Below are 25336 nucleotides of genomic sequence, written 5' to 3' on the forward strand. Positions count from 1 at the left end.
ACAATAGCAATGAGACTGACAGTTTTTGTACCAGTTGAAAGAGTAAAAACCTATTACTATATTTTGCCACCCGATTCATGACAATTCATCAAATTACTAAAGTTGGGTGAATTGTTAACTGGCAGAATATGAGGCTGTGTTCAATGTTCTCTGGTTCTTTCGGTAAAGTCACGTAGATAGAAAGAATAATAAAAGAAACACGACATTTCGGTCGCAACACATCCACCGGCAGAGACTAGTATATCAGCTGATTACGGACGCTTGTGTTGCGACCGAAACGTCGTATTTTCTTTTATTATTTGTTCTATCTACGTCACTTTACCGAAAGAATCAGATAGTATGGATTCCTGCAGTCACGAAAGCTTCAAATCAAGACTGTGTTCAATGTGTAGTGGTTCTATGATGGCATTTTGTAAAGTAAAACAAACACAAACAGTCCTTACGAAATCCTGACTATAAATGAATACGCAACTTTTGCTTACGGATGTGAGACGTCCCGTTGTATTTTGTGGCATCGTTGAACCATCTCGCGTCTGTGAAAATGTAATTGCGTTTCCACGATGTTCGGTGACATGGAAACAGAATTTCACAAAATCCCATTCACCATCCCGACATCAGCGCGTAATTGAAGCGTTTTATAAATTCAAGACAGCGTTTGATGGCATCTAATCATCCTCTTAACCGTATCATTATAAACTTCTCTCTTATTTTATGCACGCGAGATGACAAAAGCTTATGCACCTTGGCGCGCATGGGGCACGGACACCACCTGCAGGGACTAATATACGTTGCTCTGTTCACCGTGGAGTGCAGCGTGTGCACCGTATCCTCTGATTAGTTTGTAGAAATACGTATATATGTTGAACTTCTTTCACACCGTACGTAGCCAACCGTGCTAATTGGAGGTGCGAACATCGGAACCCTTTGGCATAGTGGCTCATGCACTACGCTACAATCTTGCCTATGGCCACATTACCTCGAATGTTTATGAAGAATAACACTCGACTCATTCATCTAAATGTCTACCGTTCGTGATACATCTCAGGAGTTAAAGCAGGGATGAGCCAGGTTAATGCTCGGATGGATGGCCACCACGAAGGATTGGTAGGTATTACAGTAATCCCTCGCCACTTCGCGGTTCAAGTTTCGCGGCCTCAGTGCATCGCGGATTTTTCTCAGAGGCTTTGTACATACCCACGGGCACTCACACAAGGCACGTGATTGGTTCCCGGCGCGAGATCGACGAATGAGAGCACGAGTGGATGTATCCCGTGAGCTGATTGGCTGCGCATCATCGTTGTCATCGTCGTTGTCGTCATTACTGGAGTCAAGTCTCAAGATACTACTGTCATTGGTGAGTGTAGAACACCATAATACGTATCGCATGAGAGAGAGAGAGTGAATGTATAATATTAAGGTTTTATAATTAAATAGATTTAAGTAAAATATATATATAAAGTATAAATATACATATTTTAAACATTCTGGTACCCACACACACATATACGGAAATTCCTAGGGGGCCAATCCTACTTCGCGGATTTTCACCTCTCGCGAGGGGTTCCGGTCCCCATTAACCGCGATAAACGAGGGATCACTGTATAGCCATGGGGCTGCGAGGTGCGGCCGGGGATGGCAGTTCTGAGTGTCACCCACCCTCGTATGCTCGGTAGGTTTCCCCCGGGCTGTCTGGTTTCTTCCCATGTGAAGCCAAACTCTCATTAGTGGACACGACGACCAAACAATTTAAGGCAGGATCCTCCTGAATAGAGAGTGTTGAGACTTGGCGAGGCTTTCCATTATTATTATTATTAACCCAGATTTGATGTATGACCACTCATAATACCCGTGGCAATGTGTTTCTGATCCCAGCTTGGACCTACCTTAGGTTGATTCAACCTCAATTGAGCACCTGGTAGAGTAGTTTGTCAGCGTCATTACAAATATGGTCAGGCATGAGTGGATCATGCCACACCGTTCGTTGTGTGGTGTGTTGGCTTTTAATAGGTGCTCAAAAACAGCATATCCTCGGCAATCATTTTAGCTAACAAGCAGAACTTTGAGTTGTTAATGGAGGTGACAGTGGCATAGCGTTTAACACTGCACTGATCTTCAGTTCCGGTGACCAGATTTAATCTTTGCTGGACCCTGACATCTGTGGAACTTGGCTTTGTGTGCTGTACTTTGTGTGGGTCTCTCCGAGGTTGACAGAGAATAAAATTAATACCTGGTACGAAAAGTTTCAACAAACATGAGCTCAGCCTTACCACCGCCACCTGTTCCATCATCACTTGCACAACCACCTTGTCATGCTTGCCAATAACAACACTTGCTTATACAAGTCAAGAAGGATTTTCACTTTTTATTTCCATTGTTTACTTTGGAGAGGCTTCTCGATGCGAAGATGTTAACTGTCTTGCCTGGTATACAGGAGGTCCTGAGTTCGATCCCGACCCTAACGCCTGCATAGTTGGAGTTTGCATGTTCTCCCCGCGGTTGCGTGGATTTTTCTCCGGTTCCTCCGGTTTTTCCCTCCACGTTTAGGAACATGATTTTAGAGTATTTGGCTACTATAAATTTTGATCTGATAAGCCGCTTCGTTGAGCTATCGTTTATGGCTAGGTCGCTTGTGAATAAATTAACCCGTAAAAACAAAGTTTTTCACTCTAAATCCTTTATATGCGTGGCGACTAGAGTCCTCTCGTCCTCTGGCTTGAGATGGCTGCCACCTATGGGTCAGATGATTGTCTGCCAGCATTAAGCAATTGGTAATTAAATATTTTTAAAAAATTCCCTAAACAGTGTAAAATTTTGGAAATTTTTTTTCACGAAAATGAATTGTCACACACAACGAGTCTGTGTGGAAAATGTCAGCTCGATTGGATCATGGGCAGTGGGTTAAAAAACGACCGAAATATGTGCACAGTCGTAAGCAAGCAAGCAAGCACGCAAGCAAGCAAGCGAACTTAATATAAAGGATTTAAAAAGAGCTATACCGTACAGCTCAGTGGGCTTAACCTGGTAAAATAACAAGTTTAGTTTTGGAGAGCTTGACTTAGTCTTATGAGTCTTTTTTTAGGAGGGACCTGCCAAGTTTTTTTTACAGTAGGGGGTGATTATTGCTATGTAGATTCCAATTGAGTAATTTAAAAAAGGATTATACGGCAGTCATGTATTTATACACGGCATTACGCTGGTGTACGTTCCACCCCTTGTATTTTAATGCATATATAAGAGAAGTAATTGGCTTCATTGCCTTTAAAGCGTTGACAGTGTTGTAATGATTGGGTGTTGTGTCCCAAGGGTTCATGCTGCACATGCCTAAAGACTTGTCTGATTCTTGCCACAGTTAAACTATACACTTTTTTAATTTTACCAGGTAATGCCCACTGAGCTGTATAGCTCTTTTTCAGAAGCGACCTGGCCACAAATGATAGCTCAACGAAGTGGCTTATTACGTGGACATTTATAGTAGCTAAATACTCTAAATGCATAATGTTGATTCTAAATGTGGAGGGATAAAAATCCACGCAACCATGGGGTGAACATGCAAACTCCGAATTTTCAGCAGGCATTAGGGTCGGGATAGAATCCATGACCTGTTTACAAGGCGAGATAGTTAACATCTTGCCACCGTGGTGTAAGAAGTTAAGAGTGGTAGTACAGTGGTTGCACTACAAATCTGGCGACCAGAGTTCGATTCCCACTCATGGCCAACACCATTGACGATTATCTGAACCGGTCATGGGCCTCCCCTAGGTCGAATCAGCCTCACAATAAGTATGGTGTGGTGTGTAAACATCACCACTGGGGAGACAAAGGCGGCTGGGTATGGTGCTGGCCACCCATCCCCTCATCTACCGTGCGGGCCTTCATAGGTGTTAGTGAACAGCACTTGCCCCAAAAAGTCTGTTTTGGCTATACAGGGGGGGGGTCTGTACACTATGTGATGGCACACGCCTTTGATCTACAACCTTTGAAGCAAACTCTCACTGGGCTGCGAGGCGGTCAAGCGATGGCAGTTCATCAAATAGATTATTGAATACACGTGTGGAGCTTTGAATGTAATAGTTTTCTGCAATTTTGTCCACGTAAATAATTGGTTTATTATCATTATTAGCATCTCTCGGACGCTGTCTTTCCAACAGCCCTGTTCTTCACCTGAGGACGGCTGCTTGCGTTGTGGCTGAAACGTCGTGAGAATTGTATTTTATTTAAGATATTAGCATCTCGTCATATTCATGGGTTTCTGCAGTTCATCTAGTTTCCTCACCCATTAATTGACTTGGTAAATCTTTCCAACGCGTTACAGTATCCTCCTGACAAAGAGTCTTGAGGCTCGGTGAGGCTTTCCTCGATAAAAAAGGCTCTGCGGAGGGTTCTGATCAGGGCCGACCCAGAGATATCTCCAGGAATGACGCATCTCTTGTTGATGATATTTCTCGACTTGAACACATTGTGTGTTCTTTTATGAAATGCTGACTCTGCTCTGCTGCCCAATACACATGAGAATATAAGAATAGGTTTTACCCTTTCTGGCAATTAAACAAGTGTTACGATGTTTAAACACCAAACAGAAACCTTTTGCAAGGAATCGTGTCTGCATTAACCACATTTACAGGTAGTCTTCTACTTACGATGGAGATGCGTTACGACGACCCCATCGTAAGTCGAAAATATTGTAAGTCGAAAATGGCCTAGCCTACCCAGGAGTCTTAAAGAATGGTGATAATTTAGCAAAACAGAGTAATTTACAGTAGCGTACTGTATAAACTATATACGGTATGTTTTTATTAATTACAATACTGTATTGCACAGTAAAATGTAACGTAAAAAAACATGGTAAATTCTTAGCCTACCTATATGAACTGCAATTTAATAGAAAGTTTTTTCAGGAAACAATCCTATCTGCCATAAAAACTTTTAACATGCATTGAATGTATCGTATCGTGGTAACCCTAAAATGAAATCGCTAAAGCTACGTATCGCACATACATTGAACGTATCGTAACGTATCATATTGTACTGTACTCGCCAAGATTCTGTCCGTCTGCACACTTGAACGATGTTAGGTTGTTGTTGGCAATTCGGACCATCGTAACTCAGGGGACTACCTGTACTTGTGGTGAACATGCAAACAAAAAGCATGCTCTGGTAGTATATGTAGTGTCTTTGAAACTGATTGTTCCACACCAGAGGACAGCTTTCTTTCGAGCCTAGTCTCCCATGATGCCCACTTACACATTGGCTGCTGTCCCGAGAAGGGGAAGGGGTTTAGTTCATTTGGACCAAATGCCAGTCTCGTTTGTCGATCATCCTATCTGGAGCTGTTGTCATCACTCCATCTTTGTGGTAGGCACACTATCAGGCATGTTCTGTCTTTTGGTTTCAACTCTTGTCATGAGCGTCCACCAACGGGCATCATCTCTTTCAATGTTCTGCCCAAGACCACTGACTTTTAAAAATCCTTTATATTAAGTTCACTTGCTTGCGCGCTTACGACCGTGCAAATCTTTCGGTCGTTTTTTAACCCACTTCCCGTGATCCAATCGAGCTGACATTTTCCACACAGACTCGTTGTGCGTGACAATTACTTTTCGTGAATTTTTTTTCCAAAATTTTACACTTTTTAGGACAAAAATATTATATTTAATTACCAATTGCTTAATGGTTGCATGCAATCATCTGACCCATAGGTGGCAGCCATCTCAAGCCAGAGGACGAGAGGACTCTAGCCGCCACGCATATAAAGGATTTATAGTGAAAAACTTTGTTTTTACGGGTTAATTTTTTACCCAGTCAAATTCATCCCTCCGATTAGTGTTTGTTTCCCCGATTCACGTGTTCCTCTTCTTCCCATCTCTTTGACGCAATTCCAAACTTCCGTTATTCCTCCGTGTCTCTTACAAATTTCACATTGTTACGTCATCTATATTTTGTGATTGTCGTACTCGTGTTGTTCCTTGTCACCACAATTTATCCTTGAAAACAATTCCCCTTGTTTGCTGTGCAAAAACATGTTCTTTATCAGTTGTCCCTTGACCACTGATACCTGCTTGATGATGTAAAAAAAATATATAATAATCACATTTTCCACGTGCTTTACGTTTGGGTTTAAGAAACGTTTAAGTCTGGCCACCTAATTGAGTGTATCAGTGCTGTTTTTGGTCAGTTTTGTTGTATGGTGCGGAGGCCTGGACATTGCTTCAAGCTGATTTGAATCGGCTGCAGTCCTTCCACACGCGATGCCAAAGACGCTCTCTTGGCATCTTGACGGTTCGACTTTGTCAGAAATGTCACCGTTGCATCTGCGACCGGTTCCCTAGCGATTGAGAGCTTAGTTCGAGTGAGACGACTGTCACTCTGCGGACACGTCGCCTGTCTTGATGTGCAAACTTCAGGAAAATTGCACTCCCTTCAGTTGGCGGTCCATGTTCGAAGTGAATGGCACCTCCCCCGTGGTCGCCTCCCGTGATGCGTGGATAAAACAAATTAGTATGGCAGCCAGAGCAGTTTATTCGAATGCTGTCGCAAGAAGTCACATGTTCGGCGAAGCGGTCCTTCGCTGACGATGTCTGTTGAATGAATGAATATACTTAGCAATCATACTGCTATTTCAATCATCTGTGCCTCGAGTTTTCTGGCTGTCTGCTGGCTGGGCTCCTCACCACCCCAACTCTGTTGTTGGTGGCTGCTTCGGGCCGTTGCCACAGCAATGAGCTAAATAACTGGCTAAATGGGATTTTCCGTGTAACAAATAAACAGCGGGTTGAATTGAAACGGCGGCGTCAGGTGTTCGGAGGACGTGTCGTAGATCACGGCACCAAAGATGTGGGAGTAGCGGAATGCCGAAGACTGACACGGTTTAAACTTTAAAATTTGTGCTTCTATTAATGTCATCATTTTACCAGGATATTATTTACACGTTAGAGAATATAAAAAAAACCCCACCTCAATGATATTATTTTGCCATTTTATTATTTTCAGTGCTCAGAGTAACGGATTCTGAGAAGAGTATTAAAATGTACATCTGCCTCTTATTTTTCATTGTAGTGAAGTGGGTTCTCTACGATTAATGGTATACATGATATAATACTTGATATTCGTTTGTCAATCCTCTGCTGGTTAAATGCTTTATTGGTCATGGAGGTTGTTTGACCATACTTCACCACGCTGGTCAGTGCAAGTTGGTGAAAAGGGCAGTTGGGGAGGGTTCCCAGGACCGGTTGTGATATCACACATGTGAGCCGTGGCCGGGGATTGAATTCGTGTCGTTCGCCGCACAAACCACTGCACCGCCGCCGTTCGCTACGTGTATACGTTAGTTTGACTTAAAGTATTCTGGAACAATCTTATTTGTTTTCACGTGTAAGGCCAGCCATCCAAAACATTAATTTTCATTTTATCTCACTGAGACAAACAGCCACCCAGTTTGTGTTACGTCTTTTTTTTTAAATGATCGCCGAATGCGGTTACTGAAGCAGCGATTCGCTGCATTATATCCTGCATGTATAATCTGTGCCATGTGCACGCAGCATTTGCTATAGCTTTAAGCCCTACTAGCCACCCAGCCAGTTGTCTTTTTTTGTTGTTGTAAATGTTTGTTTAGAATTGACGGCGTCGATGTTAATAAACGTACAATCGTGTCTAACATAGGTGGCTCTGTCCGTGTATAAATGTTACAAAAGACAAAATGGGCAACCATAGCGTGGCATTGTGTCTGCTTCATGATCACTTTAATAGCCACCACTAATATCCAGACAAACGCCACACACAGGAATCAAGCCCCCTGTATGCAAGCTTCATAGAGCATTCATTGAGCCTTCGTTGAGTCTCTGTGTAAATATAGTTCCCTACACAATCAGGGGCCCTGTAAACAATCTGCACGCAGCTAAATCGAGTTGTGCTTGTATACATTTTCCAAATGCGTGAAGAACTTCAAAAACTGTGTGTGTATGTAATTGTTTTAATAGTTTTAATGGGCATAATGGGACTGTCCTGACAAACACAAAAACATATCTAGGCACACAGACAAACAAAATGGAACAAAAGCTGATAAGTGCGAAAAGGAGCGTGAATAAATAATGCTTAGAGTGACATCTGGAGAGGAGAGGGAGGAACACACGGATTTGAAAACGCACTCAAGATAGAGACTTCTTATTTACCGTAATCTATGGGGCCCTTTTGCCAGTAAGCAAGATGATGAAAAAACATTCTTGGCGGAAAGGGTAAAGCCTCTTCTTGGGTCTTTCGGTAAAGTCACGTAGAAGGGAAATAATAAAATAATAAAAATAAAGCATTATCATAAAATATAAATTGTGAGAATTATTTTATTATGTTTTATTTTTATTATTTTATTATTTCCCTTCTACGTGACTTTACCGAAAGAACCAAGAAGATGAATCCCTGCAGTCACGAAAGCTTTAAATCGAAAGGGTAAAGCCTGTTCATTTTTTCATCATCTTGATACTGCCAGAAAGGGTCCCATAGATTAAATTGTGTGACCCAAGCTATTAATGCTCTGATATCTGCATTGCCTTTGTATTGTTCACCTTTTGGCGTTCTCTGGTCTGACACAAGTGAGACAGAGCCATAAAGGAGTCTCTCTGGTGTAGGCCAATGCGTACATTATTATGAAAGCATGTTTGTTAGCATGTTTTGCCACAAGCATGTGTGGTTAACCTCATGGCTATTTGGTGTTTGAACGTTTTAACGCCTTCTGTATTCTTGCCGGAAAGGGTATTACGCCTCTAAGATGTTTCATCTTGTTTTTAAATCCTTTATATTAAGTTCACTTGCTTGCTTGCTTGCGCGCTTACGACCGTGCAAATCTTTCGGTCGTTTTTTAACCCACTTCCCGTGATCCAATCGAGCTGACATTTTGCACACAGACTCGTTGTGCATGACAATTTATTTTCGTGAAATTTTTTTCTCCAAAATTTGACACTTCTTAGAATTTTTTTTATATTTAATTACCAATTGCTTAATGGTGGCAGGCAATCATCTGACCCATAGGTGGCAGCCATCTCAAGCCAGAGGACGAGAGGACTCTAGCCGCCACGCATATAAAGGATTTATAGTGAAAAACTTTGTTTTTACGGGTTAATTTTATTACTGTTATGAAAAGCAAGTGGGCTGGAACAGGACGCTTGGCTAGAAGGGACGATGGCCGGTGGTCTAAGCTAATGACAGTGGCGGCAAAGGGAGAGAACATCCCTGAGATGGCAAACTCTGTAACGCATGTTAAACTATCATAACGGTGCACGTAACACACCGAAGGCGACTCCTTGTTTGAAATTGACATTTATTAAAAAAACTTTTTTATGTAGAAATGCAAATGGCAGCAGCGTATCCTTATATGTTTCCGCAAGGGGACGGAATGTGTGGGTCACTGCAGATTTCAGCGTTAACATCGTCTCGTTTCTGGTTTTAATTTCATGTGTGGAATGCATATGTAAGTCAGATCATTTTCTCGAGAGACCAGAGGGAAGAGATGCTGCATTCTCTATTAATTGAGCACCTGATGAATTTCCATGCAATTCCCTTCGACTGGTGTGACCCTTAAGTGGACTCCGTGGCCTTTAATTACGGTAATCCCACAGTCATTGGCGCTAATTCGGACAATCTAGAATGATCTTCTTGGTTCTTTCGGTAAAGTCACGTAGAAGGGAAATAATAAAATAATAAAAATAAAACATAATAAAATAATTCTCACGACGTTTCGGCCACAACGCAAGCAGCCGACAGACCTGTTCTTCACCTGAGGACGGCTGCTTGCGTTGTGGCCGAAACGTCGTAATAATTATTTTATTATGTTTTATTTTTATTATCGTATTATTTCCCTTCTACGTGACTTTACCGAAAGAACCAAGAAGTTGAATCCCTGCAGTCACGAAAGCTTTAAATCGAAATCTAGAATGAGTATAAAAAACTGTGAATAATTGGATAACACACGCACGCATATGTATGTATGTTGAAATTCATTTGCACCATACATAGCCATCCATGCTAATCGGAGGTGCGGGTTGGCTTAATATCAAAGTAACCCTTTGCTGTAATATTTGATGATTCACCCTTTCGGCAATTTCATGAATTGTCACCGTTCACGATCATGATTAGATTTATGAGTTTTTATATTTTTTGGTCTGTTTTTCCCTTACTCGTTTGTATTTAAACTTGGATTTGTTCACTTCATGATCATAAATGGAACATTTTCATGTCATTTCAATATATTTGCATATATTGTGTTCAATGAGGAGTTACACGTACGACTCATTGCATATATCATGCGCGAAAGATTCCACTATAATTTATTAATTCATGCCCCGTGAACTGCCTAAAAATTAATCCTGGGAATTGCTCATTTCCATTGGCTTCCTTGAGCCATTCTTGGAAATTCCACATTCCGTTGATAAGAATGAGTTCCGTTTTTCAGTCAACCACTGATAAGTTGTTCTGTCTCATCTGCTGGTGCTTTGTTATTGATTTTTGAGGAATGACAATGACTGTTGAGGCCGCGTCATCCCTGACCAGGGTTTACACTTGCATATTCATAACTTAGGGAGCTTTGCTGCTCTGTCCATTGAGCTGTATTGTGTCTCGAACACAAAAGTACAAAACGTCCATGCTAGTGATCTTTATTGCAAGGCCCGTGGGCCACTGGCAGCCTCTGGAGGTTTTTTGTGCTGCCCCCGACAATACACAAATGTTAAAACACCCCCATTGTGCTGTCAAACCTCCCAATGGTTTCAAATGTGTGGCAGCCCTCACACTGATGATGTCTTACTGTCAAAAGCAGCCCCTCTCTGAAAATGTGTGATAAACACTGCGTTTGAGCAAACGCCACTCCACATGCAAACGTGTTGGCAAGCATGATCTGTTTTACCAACGCAGTATTTTTTTAAGATAGACATTCGATGATATTATGGATCGTGTCTGTCATAGTTTGTGTGTCCAATGCAGCGCAGTGCGGGAGGTTGAGTGAATCCTCCGATGCAAACGCGGCAGTCGAGTTGGCAGGCGTTGGCCGAATAAGACTTTGAGATCACTTTTGGTGGATTAGTGTGAAGATTTTTGCAGTGGTGGATGAATATCGTTTGTGGGCTCGATGAATTGATAGACTTCGTGTGTCCAGCGGACCGTGTAAATTAAAACGTCATGGGTCCCCCATATGGCCCTTGGGGTCTGTAGGTTGTCCCAACTCTGGTTTAGGCACGCTTTTCTGAACAAGTGAATTAATATTCTTGGTTCTTTTGGTAAAGTCACGTAGAAGGGAAATAATACAATAATAAAAATATAAAACAATAAAATGCTCACGACGTTTCGACTGCAACACAAAGCAATCATCATCAGGTGTGAAATCCACAGCAAGAAAATTGTATAATTTGATTATTTCCCTTCTACAGTAGAACCTCTGGTCACAAATGCTTCTGACCACGACCCAATCGGGTTCCGATAAAAAAATTCACAATTTTTTAAAATCTGGTCACGAACACATACTCGGGTGGCGATCAAACACGGCCGCGCCCTTCCGCGCCATTTTTTTGTAAGCGCCAAATTTCCTCTTGTTTGTTTGTTTACAAACAACAGCAACCCACATGCAAGGTTTGTTTCCTTGGTTATTTACGGTAAATTTTTTTCCTCTGTTATTTAAGTTTTTTTTTTCTCTGTTTGAGGTTTTTTCTCTGTTCAAGGTTTTTAAATTTATATTTTACTATTAAACTTTAATTATGTTTTCTGTGCTTAAAACTCAAAAAAAAACTGTGGGGTCTAGAACGGACTCGTGAAATTCGGAGAGAACTCGGAGTTAAGTTTTGTTTGTTTTGTTGAATTACACAAAGCGTAACAGTTATGTATATAACTTTTGTTATATTAAATTCCAAGTAAGATATTAATTTTGTGAGTGTAGTCATACCCCTCCCCCCTCATTCAAGCCGTAATTTAGAGAGTGAAAGCGCTGAGTACGTTAATCGCTAACATAAGAACCCGTTAATCTCTTCTCGCATCATTCATACGATGATGCGGTGAAGGAAACGTTCATACGATATTACGGTGAATGCTTCCAAAGACAATACTGTACCCAAATATTACTGTTAATTTACTTTCAATAGAAACATGAATTGCTCATACGAATATTCTCTCTCTCAGAATCGACCGACTGATGTAGCAGACGAAACAATCATCTTGTTGAACGATTCTAAACCTTGACGCGGCAATGTTAGTTTTCTCTGTTGTTCAAGGTTTTCTCAGTGTTATTCAATGTTTTTACATTTAGTTTACTATTACACCGTGAATTCTATGGCATAATGAACTATTTCTGTGCTTAAAAATCTTTAAAAAACTACATTTATATACAGTTCGTAGGAGTCTGGAACGAATTAATCGTATTTACATACAATCCAATGGGGAAAATTAAGTTTGAGTCACGACCAAATCGTGTTGCCTACCAAAGTTATGGAACGAATTATGGTCGTGACCAGAGGTTCTACTGTCCGTGACTTTACCGAAAGAACCAAGAATATGAATCCCTGCAGTCACGTAAGCTTTAAATCAAAATTTAAGTGAATTCATGTTTACAATGACGGTTTTATTTCATTGCAGTTCGTCGAAGGCTCGTTTGAAGATCATTTGCAGCAGCTTTCAAATCCGAAGGTAATAATGGTCATGATGTTACATCATTGTCGGTATTCATTTGCACGTCACTACGCGTTGTATCGCTTTGCCAAATGGGAAGCCAATGTAATCATTCTAATTCTAGTTATTTACCCACTTCAGTCTCTGAGATTAAGCAAGTAAATTAAAACTAAACTTTTTTTAATTTTACCGGGTAATGCCCACTAAGTTATATCGCTCTTTTTTAGAAGGCACCTAGCCACAAATGATAGCTCAATGAAATGGCTTCTCATATGGAAATTTATAGCAGCCATATACTCCAAACCATGGGTGGAAAAAACCCGATTTTTCCAGCGACAGGCATCGGGTTTTTTCTTTAATACAATTAAACCAGATTTCGGGGAATTAAAACCTGGTTTAATGAATACGAAACTCTGATCCAAGGCTTAGGCTGCTTCCTCGTCGGTGCTGCTATCGTACTCGGGGGGGCCGTCGGGCACAGGGTAGTCGTAGAATGCGGCGGGCAGGTTGGTCTTGATGAACACGAGCTTCTCCACAATCGTGGGCGCCAGTGAGTTCCTTGGCTTGGAATGGATGAAGCCCATCGTTGACAAGTTCCGCTCGGATGCCGCAATTAGAACCAATTAAACCGGATTTCTCTCAATCTCAGATGATCGGGTTTAATATAAAAAGACAATTAAACCCGATTGTAAAAAACCCGACTGTGCCACCCTTGCTCTAAACGCATGTTGATTCTAAATGTGGAGGGAAAAAGCAGGAGCACCCAGAGAAAAATCCACGCGACCACAGGGAGAACATGCAAACTCCAAATATACAGCAGGCGTCAGTCAGGATCAAACTCCCGAACACCTGTATATCAGGCGAGGGAGTTAACATCCTGCCTTTGTGGCGCAGATATTAGGTGGATCAAGACATGATGGGATCATGAGGTGTGCGGGTGGCTTGGAGAGGCTTGAATCCAACAGTGGATTGACCGTGGCTGATGATGGCGATGATAATTCAGTGTACATTGTGAGCGCAAGAATTGATTTTAATGGTCATTACCCAGACTGCCATGTGAAGCTGAAGCGGAGTTGGCGTGTGCCACGTTGTTAGGAACGTTGCTAAGGTATCGTGGCTTTGTTGTTCGAAAATCGTGATCAGCGTTTGAGAAAATGCCCGTCACCGCTTTAAAAAATTGTTCAGTGTGTCGTTGATGAGACGAACAGCATAACCCAGTGGTGGTTCCCTGTCGTGTGTGTCTAAATATCATCCCGTGTCGATTTTACCAAAAATTATGCCTCCTTTAAACCCCCACAAAATGTGGAATAAAATGTATTTTGTGATATCGCATTGGCAGTGGTGTACAGGTAACAAAAACAACTCAATACATTTGTCAAGAACACTGTGTGTGGCCTTAGCACAAAATGCACAAAGTAGCACAAAGTGTACGATGAAGCGCCACTGTGACATTTTGAGCAATCTTCATCGCATAAAGTGCTATGAAGATTTAATCCTGTGGATTCAATGTGCTACGAAGGAGGGCCGATGCCAAAAACATCACCTATTACATATTTCCCAATTTAAGGCCACGTGGTGTTATTGACAAATGTGTCAATAACACATATTGACAAATGTGTTGATTTGTTTTTATTGTGCAGTACAGTGTTGTTTCTTTTCCTCCTTCCAATTCGGTGAAATTTTCCACGATTCGTGGTCACCACTCTATACAAGAATCGAGGGAGGAGGAGGAAGGGGGGGGCGGGTTAGTCTGAATTTTCCGATCTTATTTGCCTTCTCTGGTTTTTGTTGCGTTCTCTCTCATTTGTTCTGTCGTGTTCATTGTATTCATATGCAGGTACGTTCATGTGCAATTTGCACGTCACTTGCACAAATTGAACACAATCGGTGGCTAGGTGCGCGATTTTTGACGTGTTTCGTGCACATTAGAATCTATTGTAATTCACGAATCCTCGCAAGCCCTAGTTATATTGTTTGCTTGCACCTGCATTACTTTGAAATTAAATCGCAGGAATTACTATGCACTCCGTTCAGTCCATTGAGATGCATCACCTCTTTCACAATGGAGGCCTGGCAAATTATTGGTGACAATGAGAAACATTTAGAGGTTGTGGGGGGGTGAGTGAGAACACGTCATGAAAGTTTGTCACGAACAAGAACATCAGTTTTTAAACAACTGCTCATTCGATTTCTTCCCGCAGGAATGGGGCGGCGACTTAGAAATAAATGCACTTTCCATAATGTACAGGTAAGTCCTCAGCGAGGCGGGATTTTCTTTTGCCGTCTAAGACTTAAAGGCTCTAAATCCGATTTTACCAAATGAACAATGACGTAAACGATGCTCCTAAAAGCCTTAAGTCCCAGCGTAAGCAAAGACACGCGCGTCCACATACACGTTCCCACCACAAATGTGCGTTTATTTTTCGATTTAAAGCTTTCGTGACTGCAGGGATTCATCTTCTTGGTTCTTTCGGTAAAGTCACGTAGAATAGTAATAATAAAATAATAAAAATAAAACATAATAAAATAAATTCTCACGACGTTTCGGCCACAACGCAAGCAGCCGTCCTCAGGTGGAGAACAGGTCTGTCCATTCTACGTGACTTTACCGAAAGAACCAAGAAGATGTGCGGTTATTGTTCACTCAAAACATTTATTTTAAAAAGTCGTTCAGAAACCTTGAGAAAACAACGCCATGCACAGTCACGTGACCGATGATGACTCCGTTGCTCACAGAGCCTGCTGATTGGCCAGAGGCGAAATGTTGGGAAATGTTTCTCAAAGTAGAACGCGGGTCTGCTAATCCGGGAGACTTGTTGCTCTGCTTGTGGAAACGTCGCGCCTACAGCGAAGGAAACACATTTTGTCTGGAAGTGTGCGTCCTTGAGTGTGCCGGGCTTTCGAGGCACAGAAAAAGGGTAGGGTAGGGTAGGGATGTTTGATACCAGTATCAGGGTCGACTGCCCTCAATCATGAAAAGCAATCGGCTGCATGGCGCTAATGCATGAGAAGTGCCCGGGAAGAAATTGTTACCCCTCGCATAAGCCTCCTTTCCATATATGTTTTTTACTCATAAAGGTACACGAGATTGTGTTTACACATTCCATTGTCTACATGGCCTTCTGGGAGTGATTTATTTTTCAGCTGCATTGGTTCAATGCATACAAATTCTTGAACTGTTTTGACATTCACTGTCTCATCGGCAGAGTGAGGCTGTCTTAATCGAGGTTTTTAGGTTTAGATAGCGTAAATATAAATGTGTCGTTAAACCCGCCACCACCCGACACGGCCATTTAAAAATGTTTGTCACGTCAACAAAATATGCCAATTCGTTATTAGTACAGCACAACATTTACAGTTTGAGTAGGACGTTTGATCAGTAATTACAACTGGCATCATCAGGCGACCATACAGATTTGTGGAGAAATCCTGTTTCGGTCTTAAATAGAGGGATAAGTGTGATGTCATCACTTATGAGTCAATCAGGTGTGTAGGCTCGAGGGCGGCTCTGCCAGTCACTCAGAAACGTAGTCATAATGAGTAAATTAATTCATGCACTCAATCTGGCCACTTAAAAACAAAAACTATCATACTTTCAGGACAACGAGATGTGGGTTATCATGTTTTTCTTTCATATTTGTCCATAATTAATCCCTGGAGCATCTTAATTCAGAGCTCGTGAATAGTTTTAATAGCCACACCTGTGTTAATCGATGTCAGTTGATTGGTGTTTAACCACGAGTGATAATTTAATAGTTTATTCATAGTTGATCACTTGCATTCCACAAGTGTCAGCGGTAGCTTGTCTAAGTGTTTTAAAGTGTCGTGGATATTTGTGTAATTTTTGTTTCATTTTCTCTTTGCTCGCAGTCGAGATTTTATCATCTACCAAGAACCGGGGAGACCACCAGCAAACGTAACGGAGCATGGATTCAAAGACAAAGTACGAATCGACGGACTTGAGCGCATTCATTGATTCACGTCACAGTCCTTAGAGCACGTTCACATTCTTAGTCACTGCTTTTGCTCTGAGAAGCAGGACAAATATCTCCACTTATCTGTTAGGAACATTGCAATGTTTTTGTTTGAATTTATTCCGTTTTTATTTAATGGCCACCACGACTATGGGCCTTGTGATTCATCCGTTGTTCTCACGGCATGCGTTCCACAACCTGGAGCTTACTTTGGCTTAAAACATATTCACTGCGTACGAGTGTTACTGAAAACTTGTGGTTCTAACAATAGGGCAAATCAAATGAAGCAGTTTGTTTCGGCTGATCCATCATCGGCGTGCGAATCTGCCTGTTAGACATTTCTGCCATATAATGCTAATTTCAGCTTGTAACGCGCACGGTATTAGTTCGTTCTCGTAGACGGAGAGAACAACTCCGAGGCAAAAGGAGCCACAGACAAGCAGGAAGGCAGCCATGCAATGCGCCGGCGCCAACAATTGCCCAAGCTTTGCAGTCCTCTATATGTATTAAGGTGTTATCGGCCAATTTCACGAGTGGAAACCAGAGCACCCAGAGAAAATCCACGCGTGCGAGGGGGAAACACTCTATCCCACAGAGGCAGAACAGGTGGAGTCCACATTTGTTTTTGCTGTACCTCCTCTTGGCATGCCAGGGTATGTACTACTAATGAATGGCGTTTAGTTTTGTAAGGGTTTTTTAAATCCTTTATATTAAGTTCACTTGCTTGCTTGTGCACTTACGACCGTGCAAATCTTTTGGTCGTTTTTTAACCCACTTCCCGTGATCCAATCGAGCTGACATTTTGCACACAGACTCGTTGTGCGTGACAATTTATTTTCGTGAAAATTTTTTTCCAAAATTTTCCACTTTTTAGGAAAAAAAATTTTCATATTTTATTTAAAATACCAATGTGATAAAAATGAAACTCTTACTCAAGAAAAACAGAAATGAATAATTAAATAAAACCGATGCCACGCATATAAAGGATTTATAGTGAAAAGCTTTGTTTTTACGGGTTAATTTTTTGTTGTTGTTGTTGTACACGATTCTTGGCTTTATTGGCAGATCCTGTTGTGTTTCTCGAACGGGAATCACTACGACAGCGTCTACTCGCGGAAGTTCCCGGCCGTCGCTGGGATCTGTCAGGGTGAGCCGACACACTGGGGTCACACAGCAAGCAAGCGCTTTGCCCCAAACCCTCTTGACGTAACGGGTCACCGGTTGCGCTTGCCGCTTGTTAATCAAGGCAGTTTGTATGTACATATGTACGTACGTATGTACATATGTACGTACGTATGTACATATGTACGTACGTATGTACATATGTACGTACGTATGTACATATGTACGTACGTATGTACATATGTACGTACGTATGTACATATGTACGTACGTATGTACATATGTACGTACGTAACGTATGTACATATGTACGTACGTATGTACATATGTACGTACGTATGTACATATGTACGTACGTATGTACATATGTACGTACGTATGTACATATGTACGTACGTATGTACATATGTACGTACATATATACGTACATATATACGTACATATGTACATATGTACGTACGTATGTACATATATACGTACATATGTACATATGTACGTACGTATGTTCTGCGAATCGGAGGTGCGGGGGGAAGGACATCTGTTGCTTGTTAGACTTTCATAGGCGAAATAAGAAATTAATTCATTTGCCAACGAGCAACAAAAAAAATATCTATTTTGTTTTGTTATTGTCTGCCTCGCATGTTATTACCACACTGCGTCTTTTGTTCAATGGAAGTGAATCCAGCAATTGAATGCGATTTGCGTAAATGGAAGCAATTGATTTTTACACATGCAATTTGAGGCTTGCATCATGAGATTAAGAATATCTTAATTGTTGAATCGATCAATCAATTGAGCAGTACATTGCCTACTAATGACATTGTGACAGGGAGATCTGACACAATATTGCCACGGCAGATCTCTCGCCTACTTCAGCAGTTTTCTTGCTGTGGTTGTTCCACCTGATGAAGATTGCTTGTGTTGCGATCGAAACGTCGTGATTTGTTTTATTTTATTTTCTACCTTCGTGACTTTACCGAAAGAACCAAAGAGTATGGATTCCTGCAGTCACGAAAGCTTCAAATGAAGATTGAAGCTGTTTTATTGTTCACGACAGTGCCCATCTAACCACATATCCTGACCTATCGCACTGTGTGGTGAAGCTTTGCGTCTTTTTAAAGCCATTTTCATTATTTACGATTTACAAACGTATGGCACAGTTCCAACAATGAACACACGGCCCACGTCCTAGGCATCCTTAATCACAGAGCCCACAGTCGGAATATCACAAAGGTTGGCTGTTCTTTTATGTCATAGACACAAGAGGGGTAGGGAAAGATGCTGGGGGAGGTGTGAAGTAGAGGCCGACTGAAATTCGGTTTTGGTTTCGGCGCTGAAAGTTGGTAAATGGCCTCTTTCGGCATACTTTCGGTTTCGGCCGAAAGTCAGTTTTTTACTTTCGTTCTGGTTTCGGTTTCGGCCGAAACTGATATTGACCTTCGGTAGTCATTCGTCAACCGAAGATCTATTTTTTGAAAAAACGCTAGTGCTACATCATCTATCACTGCCAATCGGCTGGTCAGTCGGCGCTAGGCAATCCTATGCGATAGGCTGCAAACACACACACAAACACATCAGCAGCAGCAGCAGCAGCAGCAGCTTGGGAGCGAGGTTACAGCCGCAACCATGGTCTGCTAATGTTTATACGACCGGTCAACAGACGGCAGCCGGTCTGGCTGAATGCGGAAAAACTGTTGTTTCTTAACTACAACATTGGTTTGTTTGGATATAATTACTAAGTGAGTAACACCTAAAGATTTGATATTTAGCGACTCTTACTGCAGGCTCTGAATGATTAGTTCTAGATTTATTTTTAATTAAAGTAGCATTGCATCATGACATATTTCATAAATCTTGGTGTTCGGTTACTTCGGTTATATACCTTTCTGTTTCGGTCTCGGTCGAAAGTAAATGTTTAACTTTCGGTCTGTTTTTGGTTTCGGCCGAAACCAGAAATTCAGTTTTGGTCGGCCTCTAGTGTGAAGCTTTGGATTATTAAACACAGATTGCCTTTCACTTTCTCATTCACAACCCAGTCTGCCTGTCTGTCTCTGTTAAATGTCGTTGCTCCTTTACAGATCGTGTGTTGTCTGAGAACCGCATGTTGAGTAGAACGCGAGAAGTGGCGTAGATGTTTATCTCTTCACCTTCCGCAGTGCCTCGATTGCTTTTCGACTGCGGTCAACAGATATGCCTTGCAAATGCTAACGTTGAAAACCAGACGGAAGAGATGATTTGCATTACGCTGCGTTTGATGGAGCGGCTGCATTCATGCTGCTGTACTAGCGGATAAGAGGCTTTTGTTAATACCGAGATTAACAATGATGGTGATGATTAAACATGTAGCAATTCAACCCTCCAGAGATTCGATTTGTATTTATGAATTGGGGCTGTGATTCAATTGCTAAATATATATTTCAACTCGTCTTTGACCTTTTTTTTTATTGTGTTCCAACCAGTTTGGTTTTCTCCTTGAGCTTAAACGTAACATGAACGTAACAATTTCATAATTTTTTACACGAATTGTAAATAATCGGTTGGCACACAGGCACGACTCGACTGGAGTGTAAAAGTATATTTTTATTGAACGCAGGGCCTCGATGGCGCCCCCCCACCGCTCCGCACCTCCATTTAGCACGGTTAGCTCCGTAAGGTGCGAAATAATTTCAACATACATACAACCAGAATGCCAATTCCGTGTCTCTTTCTGTCCACCTCCCGGCTCGCTCCCTCCCCCCTGCCAGCGGTGCTGTACGAGCTGCTGTACGAGCACGTGTTCGAGGTGAACAGGCAGACGCTACGGGCCTCCGTGGAGCTCTATCGCAGCCGCAAGAACCATGACAGCTCATCTGAGGAGGCCATCCTGGATAGTTTCGGGTGCGTTCTGCCTCCCACCGCCTCCCGTCCACCGACCTTCACCTCACCCCGCTTTGGTTGCATTTGAATCGCAGAACCTCCCCTAACCCGCCCCTTCCTCACCTCGCTTCTCTTCACCTCTTTCTTTTTAAATCCTTTATATTAAGTTCACTTGCTTGCTTGCTTGCTTACGACCGTGCAAATCCTTCGGTCGTTTTTTAACCCACTTCCCGTGATCCAATCGAGCTGACATTTTGCACACAGTCTCGTTGTGCGTGACAATTTATTTTCGTGAAAATGTTTTCTCCAAAATTTTACACTTTTTAGGAAAAAATAAATTATATTTAATTACCAATTGCTTAATGGTGGCAGGCAATCATCTGACCCATAGGTGGCAGCCATCTCAAGCCAGAGGACGAGAGGACTCTAGCCGCCACGCATACAAAGAATTTATAGTGAAAAACTTTGTTTTTACGGGTTAATTTTTTTCACCTCCCCTCCTCGCCTCACCTCACCTGACCTCCCCCTCCTCTTGCCTCACCTTCCCTCGCTTCACCTTCCCTCGCCTTGCCTCACCGCAACTCCCCTCATCTCTCCTTCCCTCGCCTCACCTCTCCTCGTCTCCCCTTCTCTCACTTCCCTCACCTCCCCACATCTCCCATCACACCACATCACAACCTCCCCTCACCTCCCCCTCTTCTCTCCCCACCTCCCCTCGTCTCACCTTCTCTCACCTCAACTCCCCTCATCTCTCCTTCCTCTCTCCTCACCTTCCATCACATGACCTGACCTCACGTCACCTTCACTTCTCTAACCTCACTTCCCTCACCTCCCCGCATCTCCCCTCACACCACATCACAACCTCCCATGACCTTCCCTCACCTTCCACCTCCCCTGTTTTGTGCCACGCTCATTCATTTCATGCAGTGGTTCAAGTTTCAAGTTTATCTTGTTTAACCAGGTCAGAACTCAAGAGATCAGGATAAAGTCTCATTTGCAAGAGTGGCCCAGGCCACGAGTCTGCCAGTGGGGGGGGGGACGATGCTTGCCGTGTATAATCCCACTACAGTAATTTGACGGCTATTTTCGACTTTGGCAAATTTTGCGCACGCTGCATTGCGTGGGTTTGGGCACGTCATTATGAACCCGCCGACGCTGAGTTCTATGCCCGACAATTAATTTCATCGGTGGCGAGTGATATCCGAGCTGGTAGTGGGCCCCCACCTCTCCTTCCTTCGCCGGCTCGAGCTCAGCAGCGTGGTGAAGTATGGTCAAACAACCCAACGGTTGACGTGGAATACGAGGAGGCCTTCATCCTGCAATGGATTGACGGAGGGGGGCTGTAAAACAAATTGAGCGGTGTACAAAGCGAGTGTCAAGCCTGGAGCTGAGTCGACATGTGCAGTACATTGTCGTGTGTATAACAGTCGGACATTCATTACCTTAAGCAGTCGTGTTGCATTGGTAAAGTTACATCGAGTTGTTTTATTGATACTGTCCTTTTTATTTTGTCTTTCCAGGGGAGATATTGAGGTAAGCAATATACAATAATTTATTCTTATGTTTTTTCAATAATTGCATTATGTAATAGTGTTCAGTAACCCAAGCTAACACGATGACACATTTCCCATTAACTGCCACAGTTTACTCGTCAACTAATCAGCAGCTAGCTTACCATGTTTACAAGTAAAATTAGTAAATGTATGGATGTTTAATTTATTCGGGGAATGCCGCATCTCGTGTCCAAGATTTTTACAGTTGGGTCCTGCACTTGGAGTTTTGGCAATTTCCACTAACACACGTTTTGCCTGTGAGAGCTAACTCGATTACCAAGGGAAAACCAGCACGTACGAGGGGATAACTCTCACAGCTTCGCACAGATGGATTTAAGAATCTGCTTCCTGTAGTGACATCTGAAGAACAGCTCGAAGCTCTATGTGTTTGGGCATTTTACAAATATTTTATTTTACAAAACTGCATGAGCCACCAACCTAAAATATAGGCACTTTCTGGAATAGATTTTATGATCATTGAACACGCCTGCGACGATGAAATGGGCTTTTGTGCAGGAGCTAGATGGATTGTTATCTTGCGTGCCTACGGGAGAATGGCAACTGCTCGGCAAGGCCTTCATCCAGCAGTGAATTGATCAAGGCTGCTGGTGTTGAACCTACATGGACGGTGTGCGCGTAGTTGATTGCGTGCGTGTGCTTGCGTGCTTGTGCTTACGATTGCAGTCCGTCCCATTCAGCGTCATGAAGTCGCTGGACCCGTTTGTGTACAGAAACGTGGAGTTTGAGGTGTGGGTTGCTTCCAGGAAAGGTAAATGTTGCTCTAGCCCACCCACCGCCTGTCGGCAAAGACAGACACCACAGGTATTGTTTGTCGTCTGCAAACAGCATTGAACAAAGAGGGGCAGGGAAGAGTCTTGGTGTTGTGTATGAATGAGTGTTTTACAGTATGGGGCTTGTGCCTTTGTCATCCACTATGAAATTCGTGCCGGTCGCCATAGGGGTTGAGGAGCGTGAACGCCGCGGTGGCTAGGAGATGTTAACTACCTCGCCTGGTATACAGGAGGTCGTGGGTTCGATCCAAACCCTGACGCCTACTGTATTTGGAGTTTGCGTCTCTCTCTGATCATCATCACGGTGGCTAGGAGATGTTAACTACCTCGCCTGGTATACAGGAGGTCGTGGGTTCGATCCCAACCCTGACGCCTGTTGTGTATATTTGGAGTTTGCGTCTCTCTCTGATCATCATCACGGTGGCTAGGAGAGATGTTAACTACATCGCCTGGTATGCAGGAGGTCGTGGGTTTGATCCCTACACTGACGCCTGTTGTGTATTTGGAGTTTGCTTCTCTCTCTCGCTCATCATCATCACGGTGGCTAGGAGATGTTAACTACCTCGCCTGGTATACAGGAGGTCGTGGGTTTGATCCCGACCCTGACGCCTGCTGTATATTTGGAGTTTGCATCTCTCTCCCCGTGGTCGCGTGGATTTTTCTCCAGGTCCTCTGGTTTTTCTCTCCACATTTAGGAACATGCGATTAAAGTATTTGGCTGCTATTAATTTCCACATCATTCGTTGCCAGGTCGCTTCTGAAAAAGAGTTATATAGCTCAGTGGGCTCTTACCTGGTAAAATAATTAGTAGATTTAGTTTAGTTAAACAAATTTTATCAAAATAGTTTGTTTCGTTTCGCACAGGAGACGCGGGCATCTCTTTCGTCATACACCTATGGTCAATTGTGCATAGCCCACAGTGCGACTGTAAAATTAACAACTCTCCAGTAGTAGTGTGCGACTTTGGTCATCCAGAACAGACTGTACAACGTGTAACGATGCAATGCCCCGATCCACAAATATACGAAGGCGAAATCGCAGCGGTGTACAACTCCGCTCCTCCTGACGCCGTTATCTTGGCTTGAGCACCTGCATGTGACGTTGTAGTTGTTGCTCTGCATCTACATCGGTGCCGATCTCAAACCGTAGGAAAGCGCATAGTGACGAAGCTGTCCGCGTTGATCGTTCGCAGGCTGCGTTAGAGATATTTACCACGGCGCTTGTGAAGCTGTCCGCTGGCTCCAGCGACCTCCACACGAGCAGAGAAAACATTGCCGACCAACCAAACTCCCCGCCATATAAAAAATTAGCTGCCAATTTAGATTTGATTAATCGTTTTAATTTTAATATTTGAATAGTTCTCCCAGTTAGTCATGATGTGGATCTGTGAGTCCCAGTGATTACGCGAATTCAACTTTGGCTGCCATCTTGCAGCTAAACTTTCGTACACGTGTCGACAAAACTTACTCCGTATTTAACGTTTGGCTTGTATGAAACCCAGATAATCCGCCCTCGGATAATCGAAGGTTAACTGCAATGTTGTGAACTCCGGCTGTACTTTTTTAACATTCGAAAGCTTTGCCGAGGCAAATTGATCATGAGCGTGCCTACTTTCTGGCGCAGAGCAACACGAAGCAGATCATGGATCGGCTCCTGGAGTTCATTTCTCAGAAGGCGATCAGTGTCTGGTGAGCTCTCTTCTTATTCGCACTTTTGTGTGTTGTGTATGAGAACGTGATGCGACTGTTGTGCCCTTTGCCTCACTCTTGGGCATCGACACCCCCCACTGATGAATTTTTACATTTGTGGTCACATTTCAGTAAAGAATCCTCCGTTCTGTTTTGTTTTCACATGTGCTTTAGATCTTCGTGGACTGGACAATGATAAGAATTTATTTAAATCTGCAAATTGAATGATCTTTGGCATGCTTACTCCGTTGTGTGCATGTCCGTTCGTTTCTTCCATCACGTAATATCTATAAACACGCGGTCGTATTTAGGCACTGTGTATATCCATATAGTGTTGTGTTTGATCGTCATGTGTTTGCGTGTTTGACCGCTGCCAGGTGCGCGTTGAGGAGCGGGGAGACCGCTACTACCCCGCATACATCACGGAGATCTTCACGGAGAACGGGCCCGTCAACGTCTACGTAGAGGAGCTCAAGGGCAGGTGAGCACCGTTTTCCGCTTGCCGTTAGAAGGCCGCACTCGTTACACACAAAGTGCTTTCCACAAATAAACCACAATACCTTGCTGGTATTGTTGAAGGGCATAAACCGTTCTCGCAGCCGCAGCAGTCGGCAGCAATGGCTCTTGGCTGGCCATCGAACAAAGATGGTTACTGCATCGTGCGCTTTCAGATGCGCTTCTGCGGCCGTCTGGAATGCTCTTCCTTCTGATATTAGGAA

The 25336-nt window shown here is 42.9% G+C and overlaps 1 protein-coding gene across 1 annotated transcript in view; it reads left to right on the plus strand.

Moving 5' to 3' along the window:
* Positions 1-25336, plus strand: part of LOC133343108 (proline-rich protein 12-like) — an 80985-nt gene that overhangs the window by 10755 nt on the left and 44894 nt on the right. The window contains exons 3-9 of the mRNA XM_061552613.1: positions 12601-12651; positions 17673-17754; positions 20474-20606; positions 22106-22118; positions 22823-22907; positions 24553-24617; positions 24995-25098. Coding sequence (XP_061408597.1) covers positions 12601-12651; positions 17673-17754; positions 20474-20606; positions 22106-22118; positions 22823-22907; positions 24553-24617; positions 24995-25098 — 533 coding nt within the window. The remainder of the gene's footprint in view (positions 1-12600; positions 12652-17672; positions 17755-20473; positions 20607-22105; positions 22119-22822; positions 22908-24552; positions 24618-24994; positions 25099-25336) is intronic.

This window comes from Lethenteron reissneri, chromosome 16 (genome assembly GCF_015708825.2).
Source record: "Lethenteron reissneri isolate LAM-NWPU_2019-01 chromosome 16, ASM1570882v1, whole genome shotgun sequence".
NCBI classification, from domain to species: Eukaryota; Metazoa; Chordata; class Hyperoartia; order Petromyzontiformes; family Petromyzontidae; genus Lethenteron; species Lethenteron reissneri.